Source organism: Heterocephalus glaber, unplaced genomic scaffold (genome assembly GCF_053883595.1).
Source record: "Heterocephalus glaber isolate CG9 unplaced genomic scaffold, H.glaber_assembly_v1.0 deba00000546, whole genome shotgun sequence".
NCBI classification, from domain to species: Eukaryota; Metazoa; Chordata; class Mammalia; order Rodentia; family Bathyergidae; genus Heterocephalus; species Heterocephalus glaber.
The window spans coordinates 41,835,067-41,855,063 of NW_028258147.1; the positions used below are offsets into that span (position 1 = coordinate 41,835,067).

General features: G+C 35.6%; 1 protein-coding gene across 19 annotated transcripts in view; it reads right to left on the reverse strand.

The window, feature by feature from the left end:
* Agtpbp1 (ATP/GTP binding carboxypeptidase 1) overlaps window positions 1–19,997 on the reverse strand; it is a 205,994-nt gene that overhangs the window by 7,220 nt on the left and 178,777 nt on the right. For 14 of the 19 annotated variants that reach the window (XM_087204799.1, XM_087204794.1, XM_087204797.1 and 11 more), the window contains 2 exons: window positions 17,524–17,700; window positions 13,665–13,825 (listed from right to left, as the gene is read on the reverse strand). The exons of 3 other annotated variants lie outside the window; for them this stretch is intronic. In XM_087204799.1, coding sequence (XP_087060925.1) covers window positions 13,665–13,825; window positions 17,524–17,700 — 338 coding nt within the window. The remainder of the gene's footprint in view (window positions 1–13,664; window positions 13,826–17,523; window positions 17,701–19,997) is intronic. 2 more of the 19 variants (XM_087204798.1, XM_087204805.1) reach the window with 1 other exon arrangement.

Consider the following 19,997-nt stretch of genomic DNA (forward strand, 5'->3'; position numbering starts at 1 on the left):
GACCTCGGGAGGCCTGCAGCTTAGAAAGCAGGAGAAGGGAACCAAAGGTGAACGAAGTTTCACACATTTTGCAACCTTACCTCGAGCTCAGATAATTGGCTCAATGCAGCAGAGCAAGCAGCCCTACTCTGTAAGTGCCTACCTGAGGACAGCTGAGTCCCCTTGGAAGTAAGCTTTACACAGCACCTGGCATCTGAGCAGAGGTCACTGACCTCTGAAAGAAACAGATCCAGGAGGAAAATCCAACAGAAATAGATCCACAGGTGATCCAGAATAGGAGCTATCAGACATGAACTTTAAAATAACTATGATGTCCAAGAAAAGACATGACAGATGAAGAATTTCACCATCTACTTTCTATTTTTTAAAATAATCAACTGGAAAGTCTACAACCAGAAAACATACAGCTGAAATGAGGAACTCAGACAGGCCTAAAACTGTCTTTAGGACAGAGGTAAAAGGAGAATTAATGAAGCAGGTCAGTAGAAAATTTAGGACCACATTTAGCAAAGAGAGTAAAAGGGATCAAAAACTTTTTAAAAAGTTCACGTAAACTAACCATGCAGAAGAAAAAACAATGTGGCAGAAGTGATATTTAAAAAGCTAATGTCCAGAGATTTTTAAAAAACAATAAAAGACTAGAGCTAAAAATTTAGGAGGGGTTACAAATTCCAAGTAGAATAAGGATAAAGAAAACCAACCCAGATCCCAGGCTGGGGATTTAGCTCAGTGTTCCACCGCCTACCTCACAAATGCAAGGTCCCGAGTTTGATCCCCAGTACCAATAAATAAATAAATAAATAAATAAATAAATAAATAAATAAAAAGAAAAGAAAACCAACTCTCAGCACTGGTACCAAAATTGCTAAAAAGCAGAAACAAGAAAATCCAAAAGGATCCAGAGAAGACATGTAGACATGTTACCTTCCAGGAACCAACAATTTAAGACTGACAGCTGATAACTCAGTAAAAGCAATGGTAATCGAAACTTATTACAGTGATGTCTTCAAAGTGCTAAAGGAAAAACAAGAACCTAGAATTTCTACTGGATATATAGTCCTCTAAAGTGATACTGAAATAAGAAAATTTCCAAATGAACGAAACATAATGAAATAATTTGTTGCCAGCAAACATGCACAGAAAGAAAAATGAAACAGAGTTATTCAGGTGGAAGAAAAATAATCCCAGACAGAAATACAGAAATATAGGAAAAATGAAGAAATACTGAGATTTTTTCCCTCTTTCTCTCTTCTTTTTTGCAGTGCCGGGGATTGAACCCCCAGGGGCTTAGGCATTCTTAGACAAGAGCTCTACCACTGAGCTACTTCCCCAGCACTTTTTATTATTCTGAGACAGGGTCTTGCTAAGTTGCTCAAACTGGTCTTGAACTTGTGATCCTCCTGCCTCAGCCTCCCAAGTAGCTGGGGTTATGGATATGCACTACTGTGCACATGCAGAAAAGTAAACCTTAACAAACATTGACTGCTAAAATAGTAGTAAGCATAATGAGGTTTAAAATACATGTAATGAAGTTAAAACACATGACAACAGTGTAAAAGATGAGAAAGTAAATAGAATGAATGTATCTTAACATCCTAGCACTGCCTGCAAAGGGGCAAGAGTAATAATTTACACTATACTCTAATAAACCAAGGATTCACATTGTAATCTCTTGGATATCAATAGAAGAATAATTAAAAATGAAACAAGCTTTCAAGATAACAAAAAATGGGATAATTAAGAGTAAATACACCAATTACAAGACAAAGATGATGGATTGGGATATAAAATATACAATTATACGGTTCACACAACATTTACATCTTAAATGAGGACACAACAAAACTGAGAATAAAAGGATAGAAAAAGATGCATTATGCAAATACTAACCAAAGAAATGTAGGCAGGGTAGCTATGCTAATATATAACAAAGTAGGCTTTATTTTTGTGTTTGTTTTCCAGTACCAGGAATCGAATTCAGGACCTTGCGCTTGCCAGGCGGGCATAGCACCACTGAGCTAAATCCCCACCCCTGAAAAAGTACACTTTAAAGCAAGGAACCTAACTAAAGGAAGAAACATTCCATAATGATAAAGGGGTCAACCTAACAGAATAACATAATTAAAGAGTACCACATATGTCTACCATATAACCTTAAACTAAAAAGAAAAGTAGACACATTCACATTCATAGGGGAAACTTGAAAATACCTTTCTTAGTACCTGATAGAACAAGACCAAAAAAAAAAATCAGTAACAATATGAAAAATACCAATGACTATGTGGAACATCATATTCAGTAATTATAGATTACATTATTTTCAAATATAAATACATTTACTGAATAAGGATGCTTCTTTATTCTGACATAATCTATTCTTATTTTGAAGCCTCAAACACTCATGAGAGAATTTCACTTTTCCATTAGGCTACCAAGAATATAACTATGTAAGATCATCCAATTCTCTATATACCTAAATCCTAGACTAACAATCTAACTTGATGTCTGTCTATATCTCAAATATAAAGATTACTTCTTTTATAGTGAGCCTCAAAGGTTTCCCTATATGAAAAGTTGGACTTGGTTCCTAAAGGATTTGTGTCAGTTGCAAACTTATTTCCATAGATGATTTCATCTCCTCTGTGCTTGTGACTATAACACTACTTCATCTACTTATCACAAATACAAAAGGTTCAAGATATAAGGTATAAGTATAAGGTATAGGTATAAGCAACTATAACTTTCAGTAGACTAGAGGTTGTGACATGATTTGCAATTACTGAGCATGACTTCTTTGCACAGAAAATGTTTCATTAACAATTACAGCTGTAAGTTTTCTAGGTATTAGCAATCTCTGACTCTCACGATGCAAATGAGACTCATGCATGTGTACTAGAGCCACTGAAAAGGAAGATCTTTTTTAAAAGATTAGCTTGACAAGTACTAAACTGCGCATTAAAAATAAAGTGTATTAATGCCAGAATAAGCTTTATTAGCTAGGTACTAGAAACTACATTAATATTTAGCCACAAATAATCTTATGTTAATTTTCACAGAAGATAAAGTTCTTACATATGTATAAACAAAGACCAGGTTCACATAAAGTGCACACAACAAAAGTTGATATTTCATTGTAGTGTTAATGGTGCACAGCAATTAGTATCTTTGTACTTGTTTTAACAGTACAGTCAATATTGAAATGTTAGAGATAAGACACGAGGGCTTTTAACAAGGAACACCATGATGCTAGCTGGCCAAAGGGCTGCAGTCATTCCTTTATTAAAAATATACTCTTCCTTTATCAAAATATATCACATGAGATTTTTTTAAAAAGTACTAATGCAAGATAAAACTGACTGAGAGACTGGTTTGTTTTAGAATGGTACTACTACAGATGTCATCCAAAAATTTTCTTACTGGTCTATGGTAACAAAAGTATAAAAACTAAAATGAAGCATTCAGAAATTTCTATAACAATTTTACATTGGAATTATATGTCTGCTGAATGTCATAATGTCATAAGATTGCAGCTTTTCACTTAAGAGTATGGTCTTAAGTGAACTAACCTGGACAGACCCCCGCCAGCACACAGGAGGTGAGCCACTCTTGGCACACAAGGGGAGGCTTCCAGGCCACCTTACCACCCCATAAGCACGCAGAAGGTGAGCCATGTGGGTGCCAGCAGCACACCCCCACTCCCGATGAAATGAGAAGACATGTAAACAAGTCTCAAAACCAGGCTTCCAGATCACCTATAGCAACCCCAAAGGGAAATGAGATGGAATACTCTGATACTCAACTACCTGGACTCCCTGAATTGGCAAAAAAAAAGAGGATCTGGAAAAAATGAAATCAGAAATAATTTCTCAGACAACAGCAGAGTTTGTGCTCATAGTACAAGACATGATTAATAAATCTAGACAGGAGCTCAGAACATGATGGAATTCCAACATAGGAAACAAATGGAATCGATAAAACAGATACAAACAGATTTCCAGATTAAAAACTCCACTGAAAGTCTACACAGCAGAATGAACCAATATGAGGACAGAATTTCAGATATAGAAGATAAGATTGCAATTAGTGACCAGGAAAAGAAAAAATGCTTTAAAATGGTAGGGGACCACAAGAAATCAATACAGCAGCTGCGAGACAATGCAAAGAAGAATACTGTAAGACTGATCGGAGTCAAGAAAGAAACAGGAGAGAGTGCAGATAACATAAAAAAACTGTTCACAGAAGTGATGGCAGAAAATTTCCCAAGCAGGGGAAAAGAACTTGACATACAGATAAGGGAGACATATAGGACTCCAAATAGCCTTGGTCAAATAAAAAAATAAACACATAGGCATATAATTATTAAGATTCCACAAACCCAACAGAAGAACAAAATTCTACAAGCAGTGAGAGAACAGAAACAAATCACATACAAAGGAAAGCCCATCAGAATCACAACAGACTTCTCAACACAAACCATCAAGGCAAGAAGAGCTTGGAGTGACATATTCCAAGCCCTAAAAGAAAACAGCCTCCAACCCAGATTGATGTACCCTGCAAAACTATCTTTCAAAATGGATGGGAGAAATAAGATACTTTCATGACAAAGAGCACCTTAGGAACTTCGTGAATACCAAACCAGTACTCCAAAGAATTTTACACAATAGCCTAGGAACAGACATTGAGGATCACAACCCCAGGAAGCAAAGCAGAATGAACCCATCTGGCATGACAAGAAATTAAATGTAAAGGGGGAGAACCCAACAAAAAGAAAAAGTCATGGCAATGACAAGTCAATACGTTTCAGTTATAACCATCATTGTTAAGGTCTCAATTCACCAATCAAAAGAAATAGACTGGCAGAATGGGTCAAGAAGCAAAATCCAACAATATGCTGCATACAAGAAACACTCTTAATTCAAAAGGAAACTCATAGACTGAAAGTTAAAGGGTGGAAAACAATACTCCATGTGACAGGAACCTGAAAAAAAGCAGGAGTAGCTATCCTCTTTGCAGATCAAGTAGATTTCAAACCAACACTGATTAAAAGAGACGAAGAAGGACACTACATCCTTGTAAAGGGAACAATCCAACAGGAAGAGATGACAATCATAAATATCTATGCACCAAACACTAGTGTGCCCAACTATATAAAACAAATACTAACGGACATGAAAAGTCATATATGCACTAATACAATTGTAGTGGGGGACCTCAACACCCCACTGTCACAAATAGATAGATCAACTAGACTAAAAATAAGTAATGAACTACTAGAACTCAATCAAACTCTTGAACAAATGAACTTAACAGACGTTTACAGAGTCTTCCACCCCACTAAATCAGAATACACATTTCTCTCAGCTGCACATGGGTCATTCTCCAAAGCAGACCACATACTCACACATAGAACATGTTTAAGTAAGTGCAAAGGAACTGAAGTTATCCCCTGTATATTATCAGACCATAGTGTGATGAAATTGGAGATCCATAGCAAAAGAAACTCAAAAAATTTCATAAACACGTGGAAATTGAAAAACACGCTTCTGAATAACCAATGGGTCACTGAGGAAATTAAAGAAGAAGTCAGACAGTTCCTTCAATTAAATGACAATGACAATACAACGTATCGGAATCTATGGGACACAATGAAAGCAGTCTTACAAGGGAAATTCATAGCAGTGAATACACATATTAGGAAAACAGAATGAGCCCAATTAAACAACCTGATGCTGAAGCTCAAGCTTCCAGAAAAAGAAGAGCAGGAAAACCCCAGAGCTCATACAAGAGAGGAAATCATAAAGATCAGAGGAGAAATCAATGCAATGGAGACTAGGAGAATGATACAAAAAAATCAATGAAGCCAAGAGTTGGTTCTTAGAAAGAATCAACAAAATTGACAAACCCTTAGCCAACCTTATCAGAAAAAGGAAAGAAAAGGCCCAAATCCATGCAATTAGGAATGAAAAGGGTGAAATTACAACAGACCCAGCAGAAATCCAGAGGATCATCAATACCTACTGCCAGAACCTATATGCCAATAAGATGGAAAACACAGAAGAAATGGACAGATTCCTAGATACATATGAGTTACCAAAGTTGAATGAAGAAGACTTAAAAATTCTGAAAAACCCAATATCAACCAAAGAAACTGAAAATGTAATTAAAAGCTTATCAACTAAGAAAAGCCCAGGCCCTGATGGCTTCACTGCTAAATTCTACAAGACATTTAGAGAGGAACTACTGCCACTACTGCTTAAATTCTTCAATGAAACTGAAGGGGAAGCAATACTCCCAAATTCATTCCTGGAAGCAAGCATCACCTGGATCTCCAAAGCAGAGAAAGACCCAACTGAAAAGGAGAACTATAGGCCAATCTCACTAATAAATATAGATGCAAAAATCCTTAATAAGATACTGGCAAATAGAATGCAGAAGATCATCAAGAAGATCATACACCCTGATCAAGTGGGATTCATCCCAGGGATGCAGGGATGGTTCAACACACACAAATCAAGCAATGTAATACACTATATCAATAGAACCAAGGACAAAAACCATATGATTATCTCCATAGATGCAGAAAAAGCATTTGACAAAATCCAACATGCATTTATGATAAAAACCCTACAAAAAATTGGAATAGATGGTCTCTACCTCAAACTGATAAAAGCCATCTATGAAAAACCAACAGCCAATATCATACTAAATGGTTAAAAACTGAAATCTTTCACACTAAAATCAGGAACAAGACAAGGATGTGCACTATCACCATTCTTGTTCAATACAGTTCTGGAAACATTAGCCATGGCAATTAGACAAGAGTAAGAAATAAAAGGAATAAAGAGAGGAAATGAAGAAGTCAAATTGTCATTATTTGCAGACGACATGATACTCTCATGTCTCTATATAGAAGACCCCAAGAACTCCACCAAAAGTCTTCTAGACTTAATAACCAAATTCAGTCAAGTAGCTGGTTACAAGGCCAACACATAAAAAATCAATAGCTTTCCTCTACACCAATGACAGACTCACTGAGAGAGAAATAGGGCAAATCATTCCTTTCACAATAGCATCCAAAAAACTGAAATACCTAGGAATCAAGCTAACAAAAGAAATCAAAGACCTCTTCTCTGAAAACTATGGCACTCTGAAAAGAGAGATTGAAGATGATATCAGAAAATGGACAGACATCCCCTGCTCCTGGGTAGGAAGGATTAATATAGTGCAAATGGCCATACTTCCAAAACTGCTATATAGATTTAATGCAATTCCAATTGAGATCCCAGCAGCATACTTCATGGACCTTGAGAAAACAATCCAAAAATTCATTTAGAACAAGAAGAGACCCAGAATAGCAAAAGCAATTCTAGGTAACAGAGACATTTCAGGGGGTATCACAATCCCCAACCTGCAACTATACTACAAAGCTACTGTGATAAAAACAGCATGGTACTGGCAAAGAAACAGACCTGAGGACCAGTGGAACAGATTAGAAGATGCAGAAACAACTCCAGACACACTCAGCCATCTCATCTTCAATAAAGGAGCCAAACACCCTCACTGGAAGAAAGATAGCCTCTTTAATAAATGGTGCTGGAAAAATTGGGCTTCAACTTGCCAAAGATTAAAATTAGACCTGTATCTCTCGCCATGCACTAAATTAAAATCAAAATGGATTAAAGATCTAAACATTAAAATAGAAACTCTGAACCAGTTGGAACAGAGGTTAGGTAGAACTCTTGAAGACATCAGTGTAGGAAAAGATTTTATGAACAAAACCTCAGTTGCCTGTGAACTAGCACAAACAATCAACAAGTGGGATCTCTTCTTATTAAAAAGCTTCTGCACAGCAAGAGAAACCACCAGCAGTGTGAAGAAACAACCCACAATGTGGGAAAAAATCTTCCCCTGCTCTTCCTCAGACAAAGGTCTACTATCTCGAATCTATAAAGAACTTAAAAAGATCAGACCTCCCAAATTTAAAGACCCAATCCAAAAATGGGCATCTGAAATGAACAGACATTTCTCACACAAAGAAGTAGAAATAGCAAATAAATACATGAAAAAATGTTCAACATCACTGGTCATTCCAGAGATGCAAATGATAACAACACTGAGATTCCACCTCACTCCAGAAAGAATGGCTGCTATCATGAAATCAACCAATAACAAATGCTGGTGGGGCAGTGAGGAAAGAGGAACCCTGCTCCACTGCTGGTGGGAGTGTAGACTGGTGCAACCACTGTGGAAATCAGTATGGAGATACCTCAAAGAACTAGGACTGGAAGTCCCATTTGACCCAGCTATTCCACTGCTAGGGATCTTCCCCAAAGAATTAAAAGAATCATACCACAGTGATATATGTATGCCCATGTTCATAGCAGCACAGTTTGTGATAGCTAAAACTTGGAAACAGCCCAAATGCCCATCAACTGGAGACTGGATCAAGAAAATATGGTTTTTTAATAAAATGGAGTACTACTCAGCCATCAAAAATGAGAAATTAGAGGCATTTATAGCTAAGTGGATGCACATTGAGGCGATACTCTTAAGTGAAATAAATAGGACACACATGTATAAATACTGAATAGTTTCTCTGGTGTGAGAAACTGAAAGTGTCCATAAGGACTAAAATGTATAATAGGTAACGTGAAATAGGAAGATAAGGGGCAAAGGGGAAGGAAGTGGGAGGGCTAGGGGAAAGGATAGAAGGGAATGGGATTAATATGAGAAAATGGAAAAATAGGAACAAAATCTTTCTAAATAGGGAGGAATGGAGGGGTTGAAGGGAGGGCTGGGCAAGGGTGAAAAATAAGAACCAAGAGAGATTATGTAAAGGTGCAAATTTCCAATGATGAATGTCATTATATTGTATACCTAAAATGTACCAATGATTAGAATGAATAATCAGTAATGCAAAATAAGAAGAAAAGGTCCAAAGGGGTAGGGGTAGTGGGAGGGGCAGGGGAAAGGAAAGAAGGGAAAGGAAAAATGATGAGAAATGGAAAAAATGGAAATAAAGTCTTTGTAAATAGAGAAGGGTGGAGGGGGTGAAGGGAGGGCTACGAATGGGGAGAAAATAAGAACCAAGATGCATTATGTAAAGGTACAATTCCCAATGAGAAATGTAAGTGTGTTGTATACCTATAATGTACCAATAAAAGAATTTAACAACTACAACAACAACAAAAAACTCATCTACTATTTTTCCAGTCCTATCCTAAAACTTAAGAAAACTTCCAGATAAATCCAGGCCACTTTAATTCACTCTTCTTTCTCAGATTGTGTATGCTGTTTTTAATTTTTCAATACCGTTTTACGACCAGCATCGTGCCACTTCACAAACATAGTCATGCTCTCTCCAGTGTACCATCAGTTCCCCTGAGAGCCAGCCCTCCCTTCTCATTTCTTCTACTCCCTCTGAGAGTCTGGTGCAACACTGTCCACAGGAAGTCTGCCATAAACACCTGAATGCAGTGCCTCATCAACAGAATATAACCAGTCAAGGAATAGCCACCACCTGCCAGGCACTCAGACTACAATCATCACTTTTTGGGGGGAAATACTATTTTCCCCATTTTATTTATTACAATATAATGACATTCATCATTGGGAATTTGTGCCTTTCCATGACGTATCTTGGTTCTTATTTTTTCCCCATTCCGCTGCCCTCCCTTCAACACTTCCACCCCTCGTTATTTAGAAAGACTTTGTTTCCATTTTTCCTTTTCTCATATTTTTTCTTTCCCCTACTCTTCCCACTTCCTCCTCCCCTTTACACTTCTTCTTCCTATTTCACATTATCTATTATACATTTTGATTCCTATTTACACTTTCAGTTTCTCACATCAGAGAAACTATTCGGTATTTTACATCTGTCCTATATATTTCACTTAAGAGTATGATGGCCTCAATGTGCAACCATTCAGCCATAAATGACTCCATAAATGACTAAAGTTTAGCTATAATGACTCTCATTCTTTATGGCTGAGTAGTACTCCATTTTATTAAAAAAAACCCACATCTTCTTCATTCAGTTGATGGACAACTGGGCTGTTTCCAAGTTTTAGCTATTACAAACTGTGCCACTATAAACATGGGTGTGCATATATCACTGTGGTATGATTAATTCTTTGGGGAAGATACCCAGAACAGGAATAGCTGGATCAAACAGGACCTCTAATCCTAGTTTTTTGAGATATCTCCATATTCATTGTGGTTGCACCAGTCTGCACTCCCACCAACAATGGAGAAGGGTTCTCCACTGGTTTCTCCCCACATCCCCACCAGCATTTGTTACTGGTTGATTTCTTGATAGCAGCCATTCTTTCTGGAGTGAGATGGAAAGGTCAGAGCAGAAATTAATGAAATAGATACTAAAAGAACAATACAAAAAAAATCAATGAATCAAAGAGTTGGTTCTTCGAAAAAAATAAAATCAAGAAAACCTTAGCCAACCTTATCAAAAAAAGGAAAGAAAAGACTCAAATCCATGCAATTAGGAATGAAATTAGGGGTGAAATCACAACAGATCCAGCAGAAATCCAGGGGATCATCAATACCTACTTCAAGAACCTATACTCCAATACAATGGAAAACACAGAAGAAATGGACAGATTCCTAGATACACATGAATTACCAAAGCTGAACGAAGAAGATATAAAAATTCTAAACACCCCAATTTCAATCAGTGAAAATGAAAACATAATTAAAAGTTTACCAACAAAGAAAAGCCCAGGTCCTGATGCCTTTACTGTTGAATTCTACAAGAAATGCAGGGAAGAGCTAATGCCACTACTTCTCAAACTCTTTAATAAAATTGAAAAGGAAGCAATACTCCCAAACTCATTCCTGGAAGCAAGCATTACTCTGATTCCGAAAGCAGAGAAAGACCCAACCAAAAAAGAGAATTACAGGCCAATCTCCCTAATAAATATAGATGCAAAAATCCTCAATAAAATACTGGCAAACAGAATGTAGAAGATCATCAAGAAGATCATACACCCTGAGCAAGTGGGATTCATCCCAGGGATTCAAGGATGGTTCGACATACATAAATCAATAAATGTAACACACTATATTAACAGAGTCAAAGACAAAAACCATATGATCATCTCAATAGATGCAGAAAAAGCATTCAACAAAATCTTACACACTCATTCATGATAAAAAAAAAACCCCACAAAAAATTGCAATAGATGGTCTTTATCTCAATCTACAATCATCACTTTTAAAAAGTTCCTCCTCTGGCCTGCTGGAGGCTGGAATGGTTGAGGGAGGCATTCCAGAGCAAGGAATGGAGAGGGGAGATTCACAGGCAGGCTGACTGGGAAGTAAAACAACAGACAGGAACCAGGTTTGTCAATGATGAAACCCTTAGGTATGGGATTAAAATGAAAGGTGTCATCATGAACTCAGGATTTTCAGATCAGTGCTGTGTTTGTGTGGGTGAATGCATGTTTATATGCAAATATACATATGTGTTCACGTGCGTAAATATTTAAGTATATTCTATCACTGTCTAATGAGAGAATTTGAGAAAAATGACACCAAAAAGAAAAAGAAAAAGAAAAGAAACTAAGCAAGAGCAGCTACTAGACTTTCATATAAATACCATTTTCTACCCAAAAGGCACCAGAGAGCTTGAACAACTGGCTGAATAAAAACTGGAATAAAGTACATACAAAGACAAGCCTGGGAATCCTGCAGTGCCACAGTGACGGAGTCATCAAAGAGAGATGGAGACATTTCAAAAGTGGTTCAAAGGGGCCAAACTGAGGTAATTTTGAGGATTAAAATGATAAATGATAGCAACAGATTAAAGTTCACTGAATTAAAATGGGATTCATATATCTACTATGTATAAATATTAAGCAAATTGAAAGTTTGATGAGAAAAGGGATACTGACATAGTTGCAAAGTATATCCTTGTAAAAATACTTACTAATAACTAACTACCTTTGCAATGAAAAAATTTGGCAGACACCATCTTAATTAAGTGCTAAAAGGTAACATGTTGAGTAATGAGACAAATTAATATGGCACACCACACAAAAGTGCAGTGAGAAGAACACAGTGTCTGTGATATTTTTTGCCAAAGATGCATAACCTGAAGTCAGTAAAGAGGAGACGGAGATGACTCAGACTGAGGAGCTAGAAATCTCAAAAGCACCCAAGTACACAAGTGAAGTAGAAATCAGAGATATGTACAAAATTATTTAGAGATGGAGAAAGAAGAATAACAGCATAGAGGAAAAGGGGTCTGGCTGTATAACAATATAAGTCAATAAACAGAAGAGAGGGTAAAATTTCAAAGGGAAAACCATCCATCTACTGACTACTTGGTTTGTATTTTTATATGCACACTGTGATGAGAAGTAGCAGTTCTTAACCCTTTTGTCCACTATCTAACAGAGTTGGATGAGTCCTACGAACTCCCTCTCATAATGCTACTTTTAAATACATAAAATAAATACATACAATTACAAAGAAAACCAACTAATAAATTATCAAAATGTTACATTGTGCGGCATACTAGTATATGTGACAGTATATTTCTTCAAAACAGATCATTTTCAAAATATTTATTTGTTCCTTTGAAAAGAGTGAGACTAGCAGAGCATAGCCTATGAGGTTTTCATAACTGTAAATGATATTTAGGATATGTAAAACAAGTGTAATGTGTAGGCTAACAAGATGTGAATTAAAACTTAAAAGGAGGCTCCTAAATATCAGTGAGAACTGATAGTCTTTATATTCATTTCCACCATTGTTTAGGAAGCAGTTTGAAGAGGAGAGAACCATACTTATCTAAATTGTCACATCTGTTAAGAAAAGAATTCCAGTTAATGTGTTGCTCCACTTCAAACTGCTATACTGATATATATCACATAGCAATAAATTAACACATTTGATGACAAGTTAATATCTAGTAAACTAACAACAAAAATCATGAAGGTTCTATAAAATGGGGACTATTCTCACCCATATACACCAAACCATTAACATACTAAGTTATGGCATTATGATTAAGATTTACAATATCAAATTATTTCTCTGAGCCCATAACTTAGCCAATTTCATATACACTGAATTTTAAAAGATTACCTATTTAAAAGGATATTTGGGCTGGGGATTTAGCTCAGTGGTTCTGCCACCTGCCTCACAAGCAGAAGGTCCCGAGTTCGATCCCCAGTACCAAAAAAAAAAAAAAAAAAAAAGGATATTTGGCAGATGTAAATAAGTTGTCAAAGGGTAGCTAAATTTAACTGACACATATAATCAGAAGATCACAGAACAGCCATCTGATATGTGTAGACATTAACAAAATAAAATTTAAAATATGAATCCTAACTCTAAAGTTCTCTTAATTTAGATATCATCTAAATGGAATATTTCATTATTTATACTTAACTTAAAAGTAAACCATTAAAGTCACTAAAAACAAATATAAGGATATTTTATTGACATCTCATTTAAATATCAACATTAAAAGTCATGAATACTATCACAATTTGGAACAAATAGTAGATATGGAAAATTAATTACATTAATTCTAAACATGGTGTTATTGAAATCTCCCTGTTTTTCCTATACTTAACTATTGTACTGAAGTCCAGTAGTATATTACAACTTAACAGATGAATAAAACAAGTGTATATTACCTAGTTACTTTGCAGTCTGATTCAATTAAGTCATTTTCAAAGTCAAGCAGACTGGAGGGCAGGTTATACTCCAAAGAGGATGTCAGTCTTTTCAAACGCAATAGACCAACACAAAATTTGGCTCCCATCTCTTCTAATTCTCGAGTACCAATCTGTAACCCCTAAAAATAAAGTAATTTTACACATGTAATTAGAAATCAGAAAGTTTGCCTTTCTCTAGCTGTATCTCATTAAAATTATATCTTAATAACATTTAAAAGTTGGCAAGTAAATAGGATATATACTGTTATATGTCTCACCAATATGAATTCAATTATTCTAGGTCATAAAGGAAAACGACTGTCCTAATAGGCTATTTCTAAAATGTCTATTTTATTCAGGCAAATTATTTTTACCAACAAACTGGGAAGAGAAAAATAGATGAACATTTTATGATTCCTGTTTCTCTTCCAGTTCATGAATGAAACCATATTTTCACAAAGCCCTGCTAGTATTTCTTGAAATCCAATATTTTGCTGGCCAGTGTTGAAATACTACAGTTCAATCAAAGATTCAATATGTATGTTTGAACAGTACCTTATAGATACTTGCACTGTATAAGTCAATAAAAAAGTAACTGTCAAAAAAAAATTAAACACATCTAAAATATTAGTATCTAAGGCATTATTAGTCAAGTAATTTTCTATGTTCCGTGTCAATTCAGAATGCCTATTTCAAATGAGAAAGAGGCTAAGAGACGAAGAGAAGGAAGGGGAAAGGGGTGTAAAAAGAACCGAGACACGTACCAACTCTCCACAATGACTGCATTCATGATGTACTGCAAACATGGACTAATGAAATACAAATTTAAAAGAAGAATGCCTATTTTAAATTCTGTTAAAGCAAAAAAATTGTGCCTCAATCTCCTACCCTTTCTAAACCAACAGTTTGCCAATAAGCAATACAGAATTTATCAAAAGCTAAATGTTACCACATAAAAACTTAAAGATGATCTGTTAAGATACTGCTTTTCGGGCTGGAGATTTAGCTCAGTGGTTCCGTCGCTTGCCTCGCAAGCGCAAGGACCTGAGTTTGAGGCCCAGTACCAAAAAAAAGATACTGCTTTTCTAAAATGAACAAAATCCTTACACCAAAAAGCTGTAGTTGCAGATAAAAGCAGATATAATTAAAGAGGAAGTACTATAAAGCAGCTTTTCAGGCTAAATGAGTTCCTACAGCACATGGTAACTAAAGAAAACGAATTATAAAAACTGCTACTCTGTATGAAGTACATGGCTTTACAACAACTAGTTTTAATTTTAAATTTTTTTGGCTTAGACTTTGGCCATTTTCCAAATATTCTAGGAAATATGACCTGACTAGTAGAACACTCATTTGGCCTCTTAATTTAGAAGTTTTCTATATCTGTTTCTAAATTAGGTAAAAGAAAATAAGAGTATTTATAGGCTAAAATTAGTAACATAAAAATGTTAAGTGTGAAGAAAACTGCTTTCTAAAATACTGGTAGTTATATACCTTATTAGCTAACAAGTTTAAAATGTACACAGAGGGGACAAGGAATATATGGAAACTCTCTATACTTTCTACTCAATTTATTGTGAACCTAAAATTTATTTTTAAAACCCTAATAATTTGAATATGAAAAAAATTTGCTTAGTTAAAAACACTACTCTTTCATGGATTTGTTTTCTTTGGTTAAGTTTTGGCTTTTCACCCCTTTGGTAGTACCCAATTCAGGGCTGTGTGCCTTCAAGACAAGTGCTCTCCCGCTGAGCTACACCTCCAGCCTTCTCACAGTTTTAAATCAATGTACACTCTCTTAACTAAATCACAGAAAGAAAAATGAGTATTTATTAGGTACATATGTAAGTTTATACAGTTACATATTAAAAAGAAAACTTTTTATAAAACTGCCTTAATATTTTGTTTCAAAATGTATTTCTTCTTCTGTTTTTTCAGTGGCCAACAAATTTATCAGAATATAAAAATATTTTTGAAAGTCTTATCAGTGGAACACGAATATAAAAGAAAGCACTAATAATACTAAATGATCTCAAGAGGTGTCTGTGTTTCAGCAGCTCTGACTCCAGCACCTCCTTCCCACAGGCTGCTTTCACAGATGCTGCTGCTGCATGAACCACCTCTCCATGAAGCAACTCACAGTCTGTGTCCACAAATCATGCCATCCAAGGTTCTCCTACGTCACGTACATTCTTATGCAACAGTGACCCTCGGTTCTGTTCCCTTGCACACAAGGCCTGTGAGAGCCTCACAAAAGCTGCCCACTGATACGCTGATGAGGTACAGGGCTGCTGCAGTGGGGCTGGCACTGCCTTTGTCTCACCACCGGTACTAGCATGACATCAGGAAAGATTTCATATTACAATTTGGAAGAAGATACACTGTGATCAATGAAAACATCAGGGAAGTACTGGAACTCCAGCAAATTATCCGTTAGTAAGCCCCAAAAGTGTACATATCGACTGCAAATTAATGAAATTTTCCTCTAGTCTGTTGCATAATGAAAAATCATTACTTAGGTTCTCCTAAACTTTTGACATTAACTATTTTATGTTTGCACTTTTAAAGCTAACCAATTAGATTTTTAATGCCACAAAGTTAAAACCATCTTCAGGAAAGGTACATAAAAATCTCTATGGGATTCAGTATCCTATTTTCCTACAACAAAAAACTAAAAGAAAACAAAAAGTGAAATCTATTTCTGTTAGCATAACGTCTGAAAATCTTTGTGTGCCAAGGCAAGAAAGATAAATATTCATGTTTGCTTATTACCTTGTAAGGTCCAATTCATTGTACAGTAAGTCTTTTATCTTTAAAATTTAAAAAATCCTGAACTATCTAGCACTCGATAGTCCTTAATCTCAAAAGTAAAATAGGGTTGTTTTAACAAAAACCTATGACACTAAAGAACTTAGTACAGAAAAAAATTTAGTGAAGGTATATGAATTTAAAAATCACACACACAAAACTGTAACAGATTAGTTGCTTCATAAGTATAATGTATTTAACTTCAAATGCATAAAACTATCCTGACATCTCATCAATTAAAATGATAGAGAATTTCCATTAATAGTTTCCTACTTGTATAGCACCCTATAAATTACTAATCAGTGTCTAGATGTGTGCTCCAATGTCCTCTCTTAGAACTTAGGAAGGTCAATAGCTCAAACGACCAAGCACTCCGTAAGGACCCTAAGCAAGCTCTTTCTCTCCAGTTTTCATTTTCTGCTAGTCCATGTTTGCAGTGGACAGTGACCGTTTTCCACCTGGGAGCTGGGACTGGCACAGAACACAGTCTGATTCTTTGTTGTCCCCCAGCCCTGCCCTCCCCACCTCTATCTCTTAGTCCCTGTCCTAGGTGCAAAAGACCGAGCTCCCTATTTCCTGTTACCTGCCTTTCATTTTGCTCTTTATTTGTACTTTAGGTTTCTCTTTTATACTTGTGTGTTTGGTTTACTTCACCTAACCTTATGGTCTCAAGTGTATCAATTTTCCAATAAATGGCTCAAGTTTAACCTTCTTTGCTTAGAGCAGTACTCTATTGTATGCAAACACCCACATTTTCCTTATCCATTCATCTGCTGATAAACACATGGGCAGCTTCCAAGATTTACCTATTAGAGATTGTGCTGCTATAAGTACGGGTATGCAAAAAACAAAACAAACAAAACCCCATCAGAAACCAGTTTTTAAGACAGAATACATTCAATTCTATTATTGCAATTTCATTTAATTTAAAAAAATAGATGTACATGTAATTTATAATTGAAAATCATGAGTGTAAATGAGAGAAAAGTCCTGTTTACTTTTAAGCCTAGAAGTAACTGTAACGTTATACCTTGTACTTCCCTTGATCACAGCCACACAGAGTGCTCTCCATGGTATAACTTCTCTGCACTCCTATTTCCCGCCAAACCACAACCCGTGCTGTGGACTCTTTAGATTTTTCTACTACAAAGCTACAGCTGCTCATACAAAATGCTGGAGCAATATGGCTCAGTATTTTCGGCAAAGTCTGTAAAAATAAAAATTATAAAATAAACCAAGAGGTTATTTTAATTTAAAATTACTGATGAAAGTACTGTATGGGATGATGTGGCTCTTCTTGCTGTAACTCATACTACTCAAGCACCCAAACAATCCTCTTACTAATTTAGAATTTTCTTGCCCTTCTAAACAAATAGTAACCAGTTAGGAAACACAAGGGAAAGAAAGATAACAACAACCGATAAGCACAATACAGTCATTTAAGAAAACCTTGACTTAAAATATGAAGAAAAACATGTTTAAAATATGAAGAAAATTTAGCCATGAAAGACTGGGAGATTTAACACTGTAAATATCAACCATCCCTAAATTAATGAATCCAAGAGAATCACAATCAAAGCAACCCCCAAATTTTGCAACTTAAATTATTCTCAAGTTCACCTGGAAATGCAAATATAGGAGTACATCCTGGAAAATTCTCAAAAAGAAAAAAAAGGCTATGACTAGAGAAATGATCCAATCTAGGTCATCTAGCTAAAGAAAGATAAATTGTAACATAGCTGGAGGAGCAACTCTAGAGTGAAAACAAGAATAGAATCAAAAGTATTAGAGTTATTGAAGAAAAGACTCATCATTCATTAAATATGGATTGGCACAAGTGGAGAGCTCTTAAATAAGAGTCTGAAGTCTCTCCTCATTAAATCCAGAAGCCATTACAAATAAGTCACCAAATGCTAAGTTTTAAATTACTACATAGCACAAATAAATTAGAAAACACTTATAATACATCTAGAGTTGTTTTAAAAATAATAGCTAGATAGCTAGTAGAAATGCTAAGAAATGAGAAAAGGCTATTTTAAAAGAGATCATAATTGCAAAATATGAAAATATACTCAATGTAATTTATTATAGTTATGTAAACTGCAATAATCAGATATTATTTTGATGTGACAAAGTGGGTAGAATATATAATGATGTGAACTATCATTCAGAGTACAGTATTTGAGAGTATCAATTTATATAATCTTTACAAAGGACAACTTGGCAGGACTAAATAAATAACTACTAACAAGGGACTACTGAACAAATGAATTTGATACAATTAAATTTTATTTGTACAGTGGTACAATAAAAACGAAATGCACAATGGAAGTCTTGTGTGATTGTTAAAAAGACTGAGATCCAGATATGATGATCTAAACAAATGGCCAACAAATATTAGTATATGCCAAAACAAGTCACTGTGTGTTGTATTAAAAGAAAACAAAAATAGACAAAGACTGCATGCTATACATGTAAACATTTATAGAGGAATATATATGAGCTCAGAGGCAGATCTCATAAAATACACAGTAAAACTGACTAGTGTTGAGAATAACTGAGGTGACTTTCACTTACTACTTTATATATTTCTAGAGCACTCCCATTTTTTTATACCAGTCTAATCATTTTTTTTTTTTATTTTGGAAGGAGAAAGAAGAAAGAGGACACCAAAAAAGAAATTCTCTCAAGTTCTGCTAAGAGCCATGGTTCTGTCAAAGAAAGGCATTTTGGGAAACAAGCTGGAGTGCTTGTTTAGGTGTCACCATAGCAGGACAGACACTGATCGAGTGGAAAGCACAGAAGGTTTGAAGTATAAACATGTCACTTCCATCCTAGGCACCTAAGTAGGTGAAGGCCTCAAGCATATTAAATCACCCAGAAGTTTTTAGTTCACTCATTTGTACACTAGCAATGACAATAACTGCCTATATCACAGAACAGTGAGGCAAAAACAAACAAAAACAAACCTCATACAAAAGCTATATGAATAACATAGGCATAGGCAAGGACTTTCTGAACAGAGCCCAATGGCACAAGAAATAATACTGAAAATCAACAGATGGGATCATATCAAATTAAAAAGCTTCTGCACAGCAAAGAAAATCAACACAGTGAAGAAACAACCTACAGAATGGGAAAACATTTTTGCCAGCTATTCATTCCTTGGACAAAGAATTACCATCTAGAATACATAAAGAACTCAAAAAAATTAGAACCCCTGAAATAAAACACTCAATCAAAAATGGGTAACCGTGGGCCGGGAATTTAGTTCAGTGGTTTCGTCACCTGCTGTGCAAACTCAAGGACCCGAGTTTGATTCCCAGTACCAAAAAAAAAAATGGGCAACCAAAATGAACAGACATTTCTCAGAGGCAGCACAGATAGCCAACAAATACAGTGAAACCTGCACCAGACTTGAGATGTACAGAACTTTAAGTTGATTAATTTATGCTGCTTTAAGCCCCCTTACAGTATTTGTGCTGGTTTTTACAGCAGCAAAAG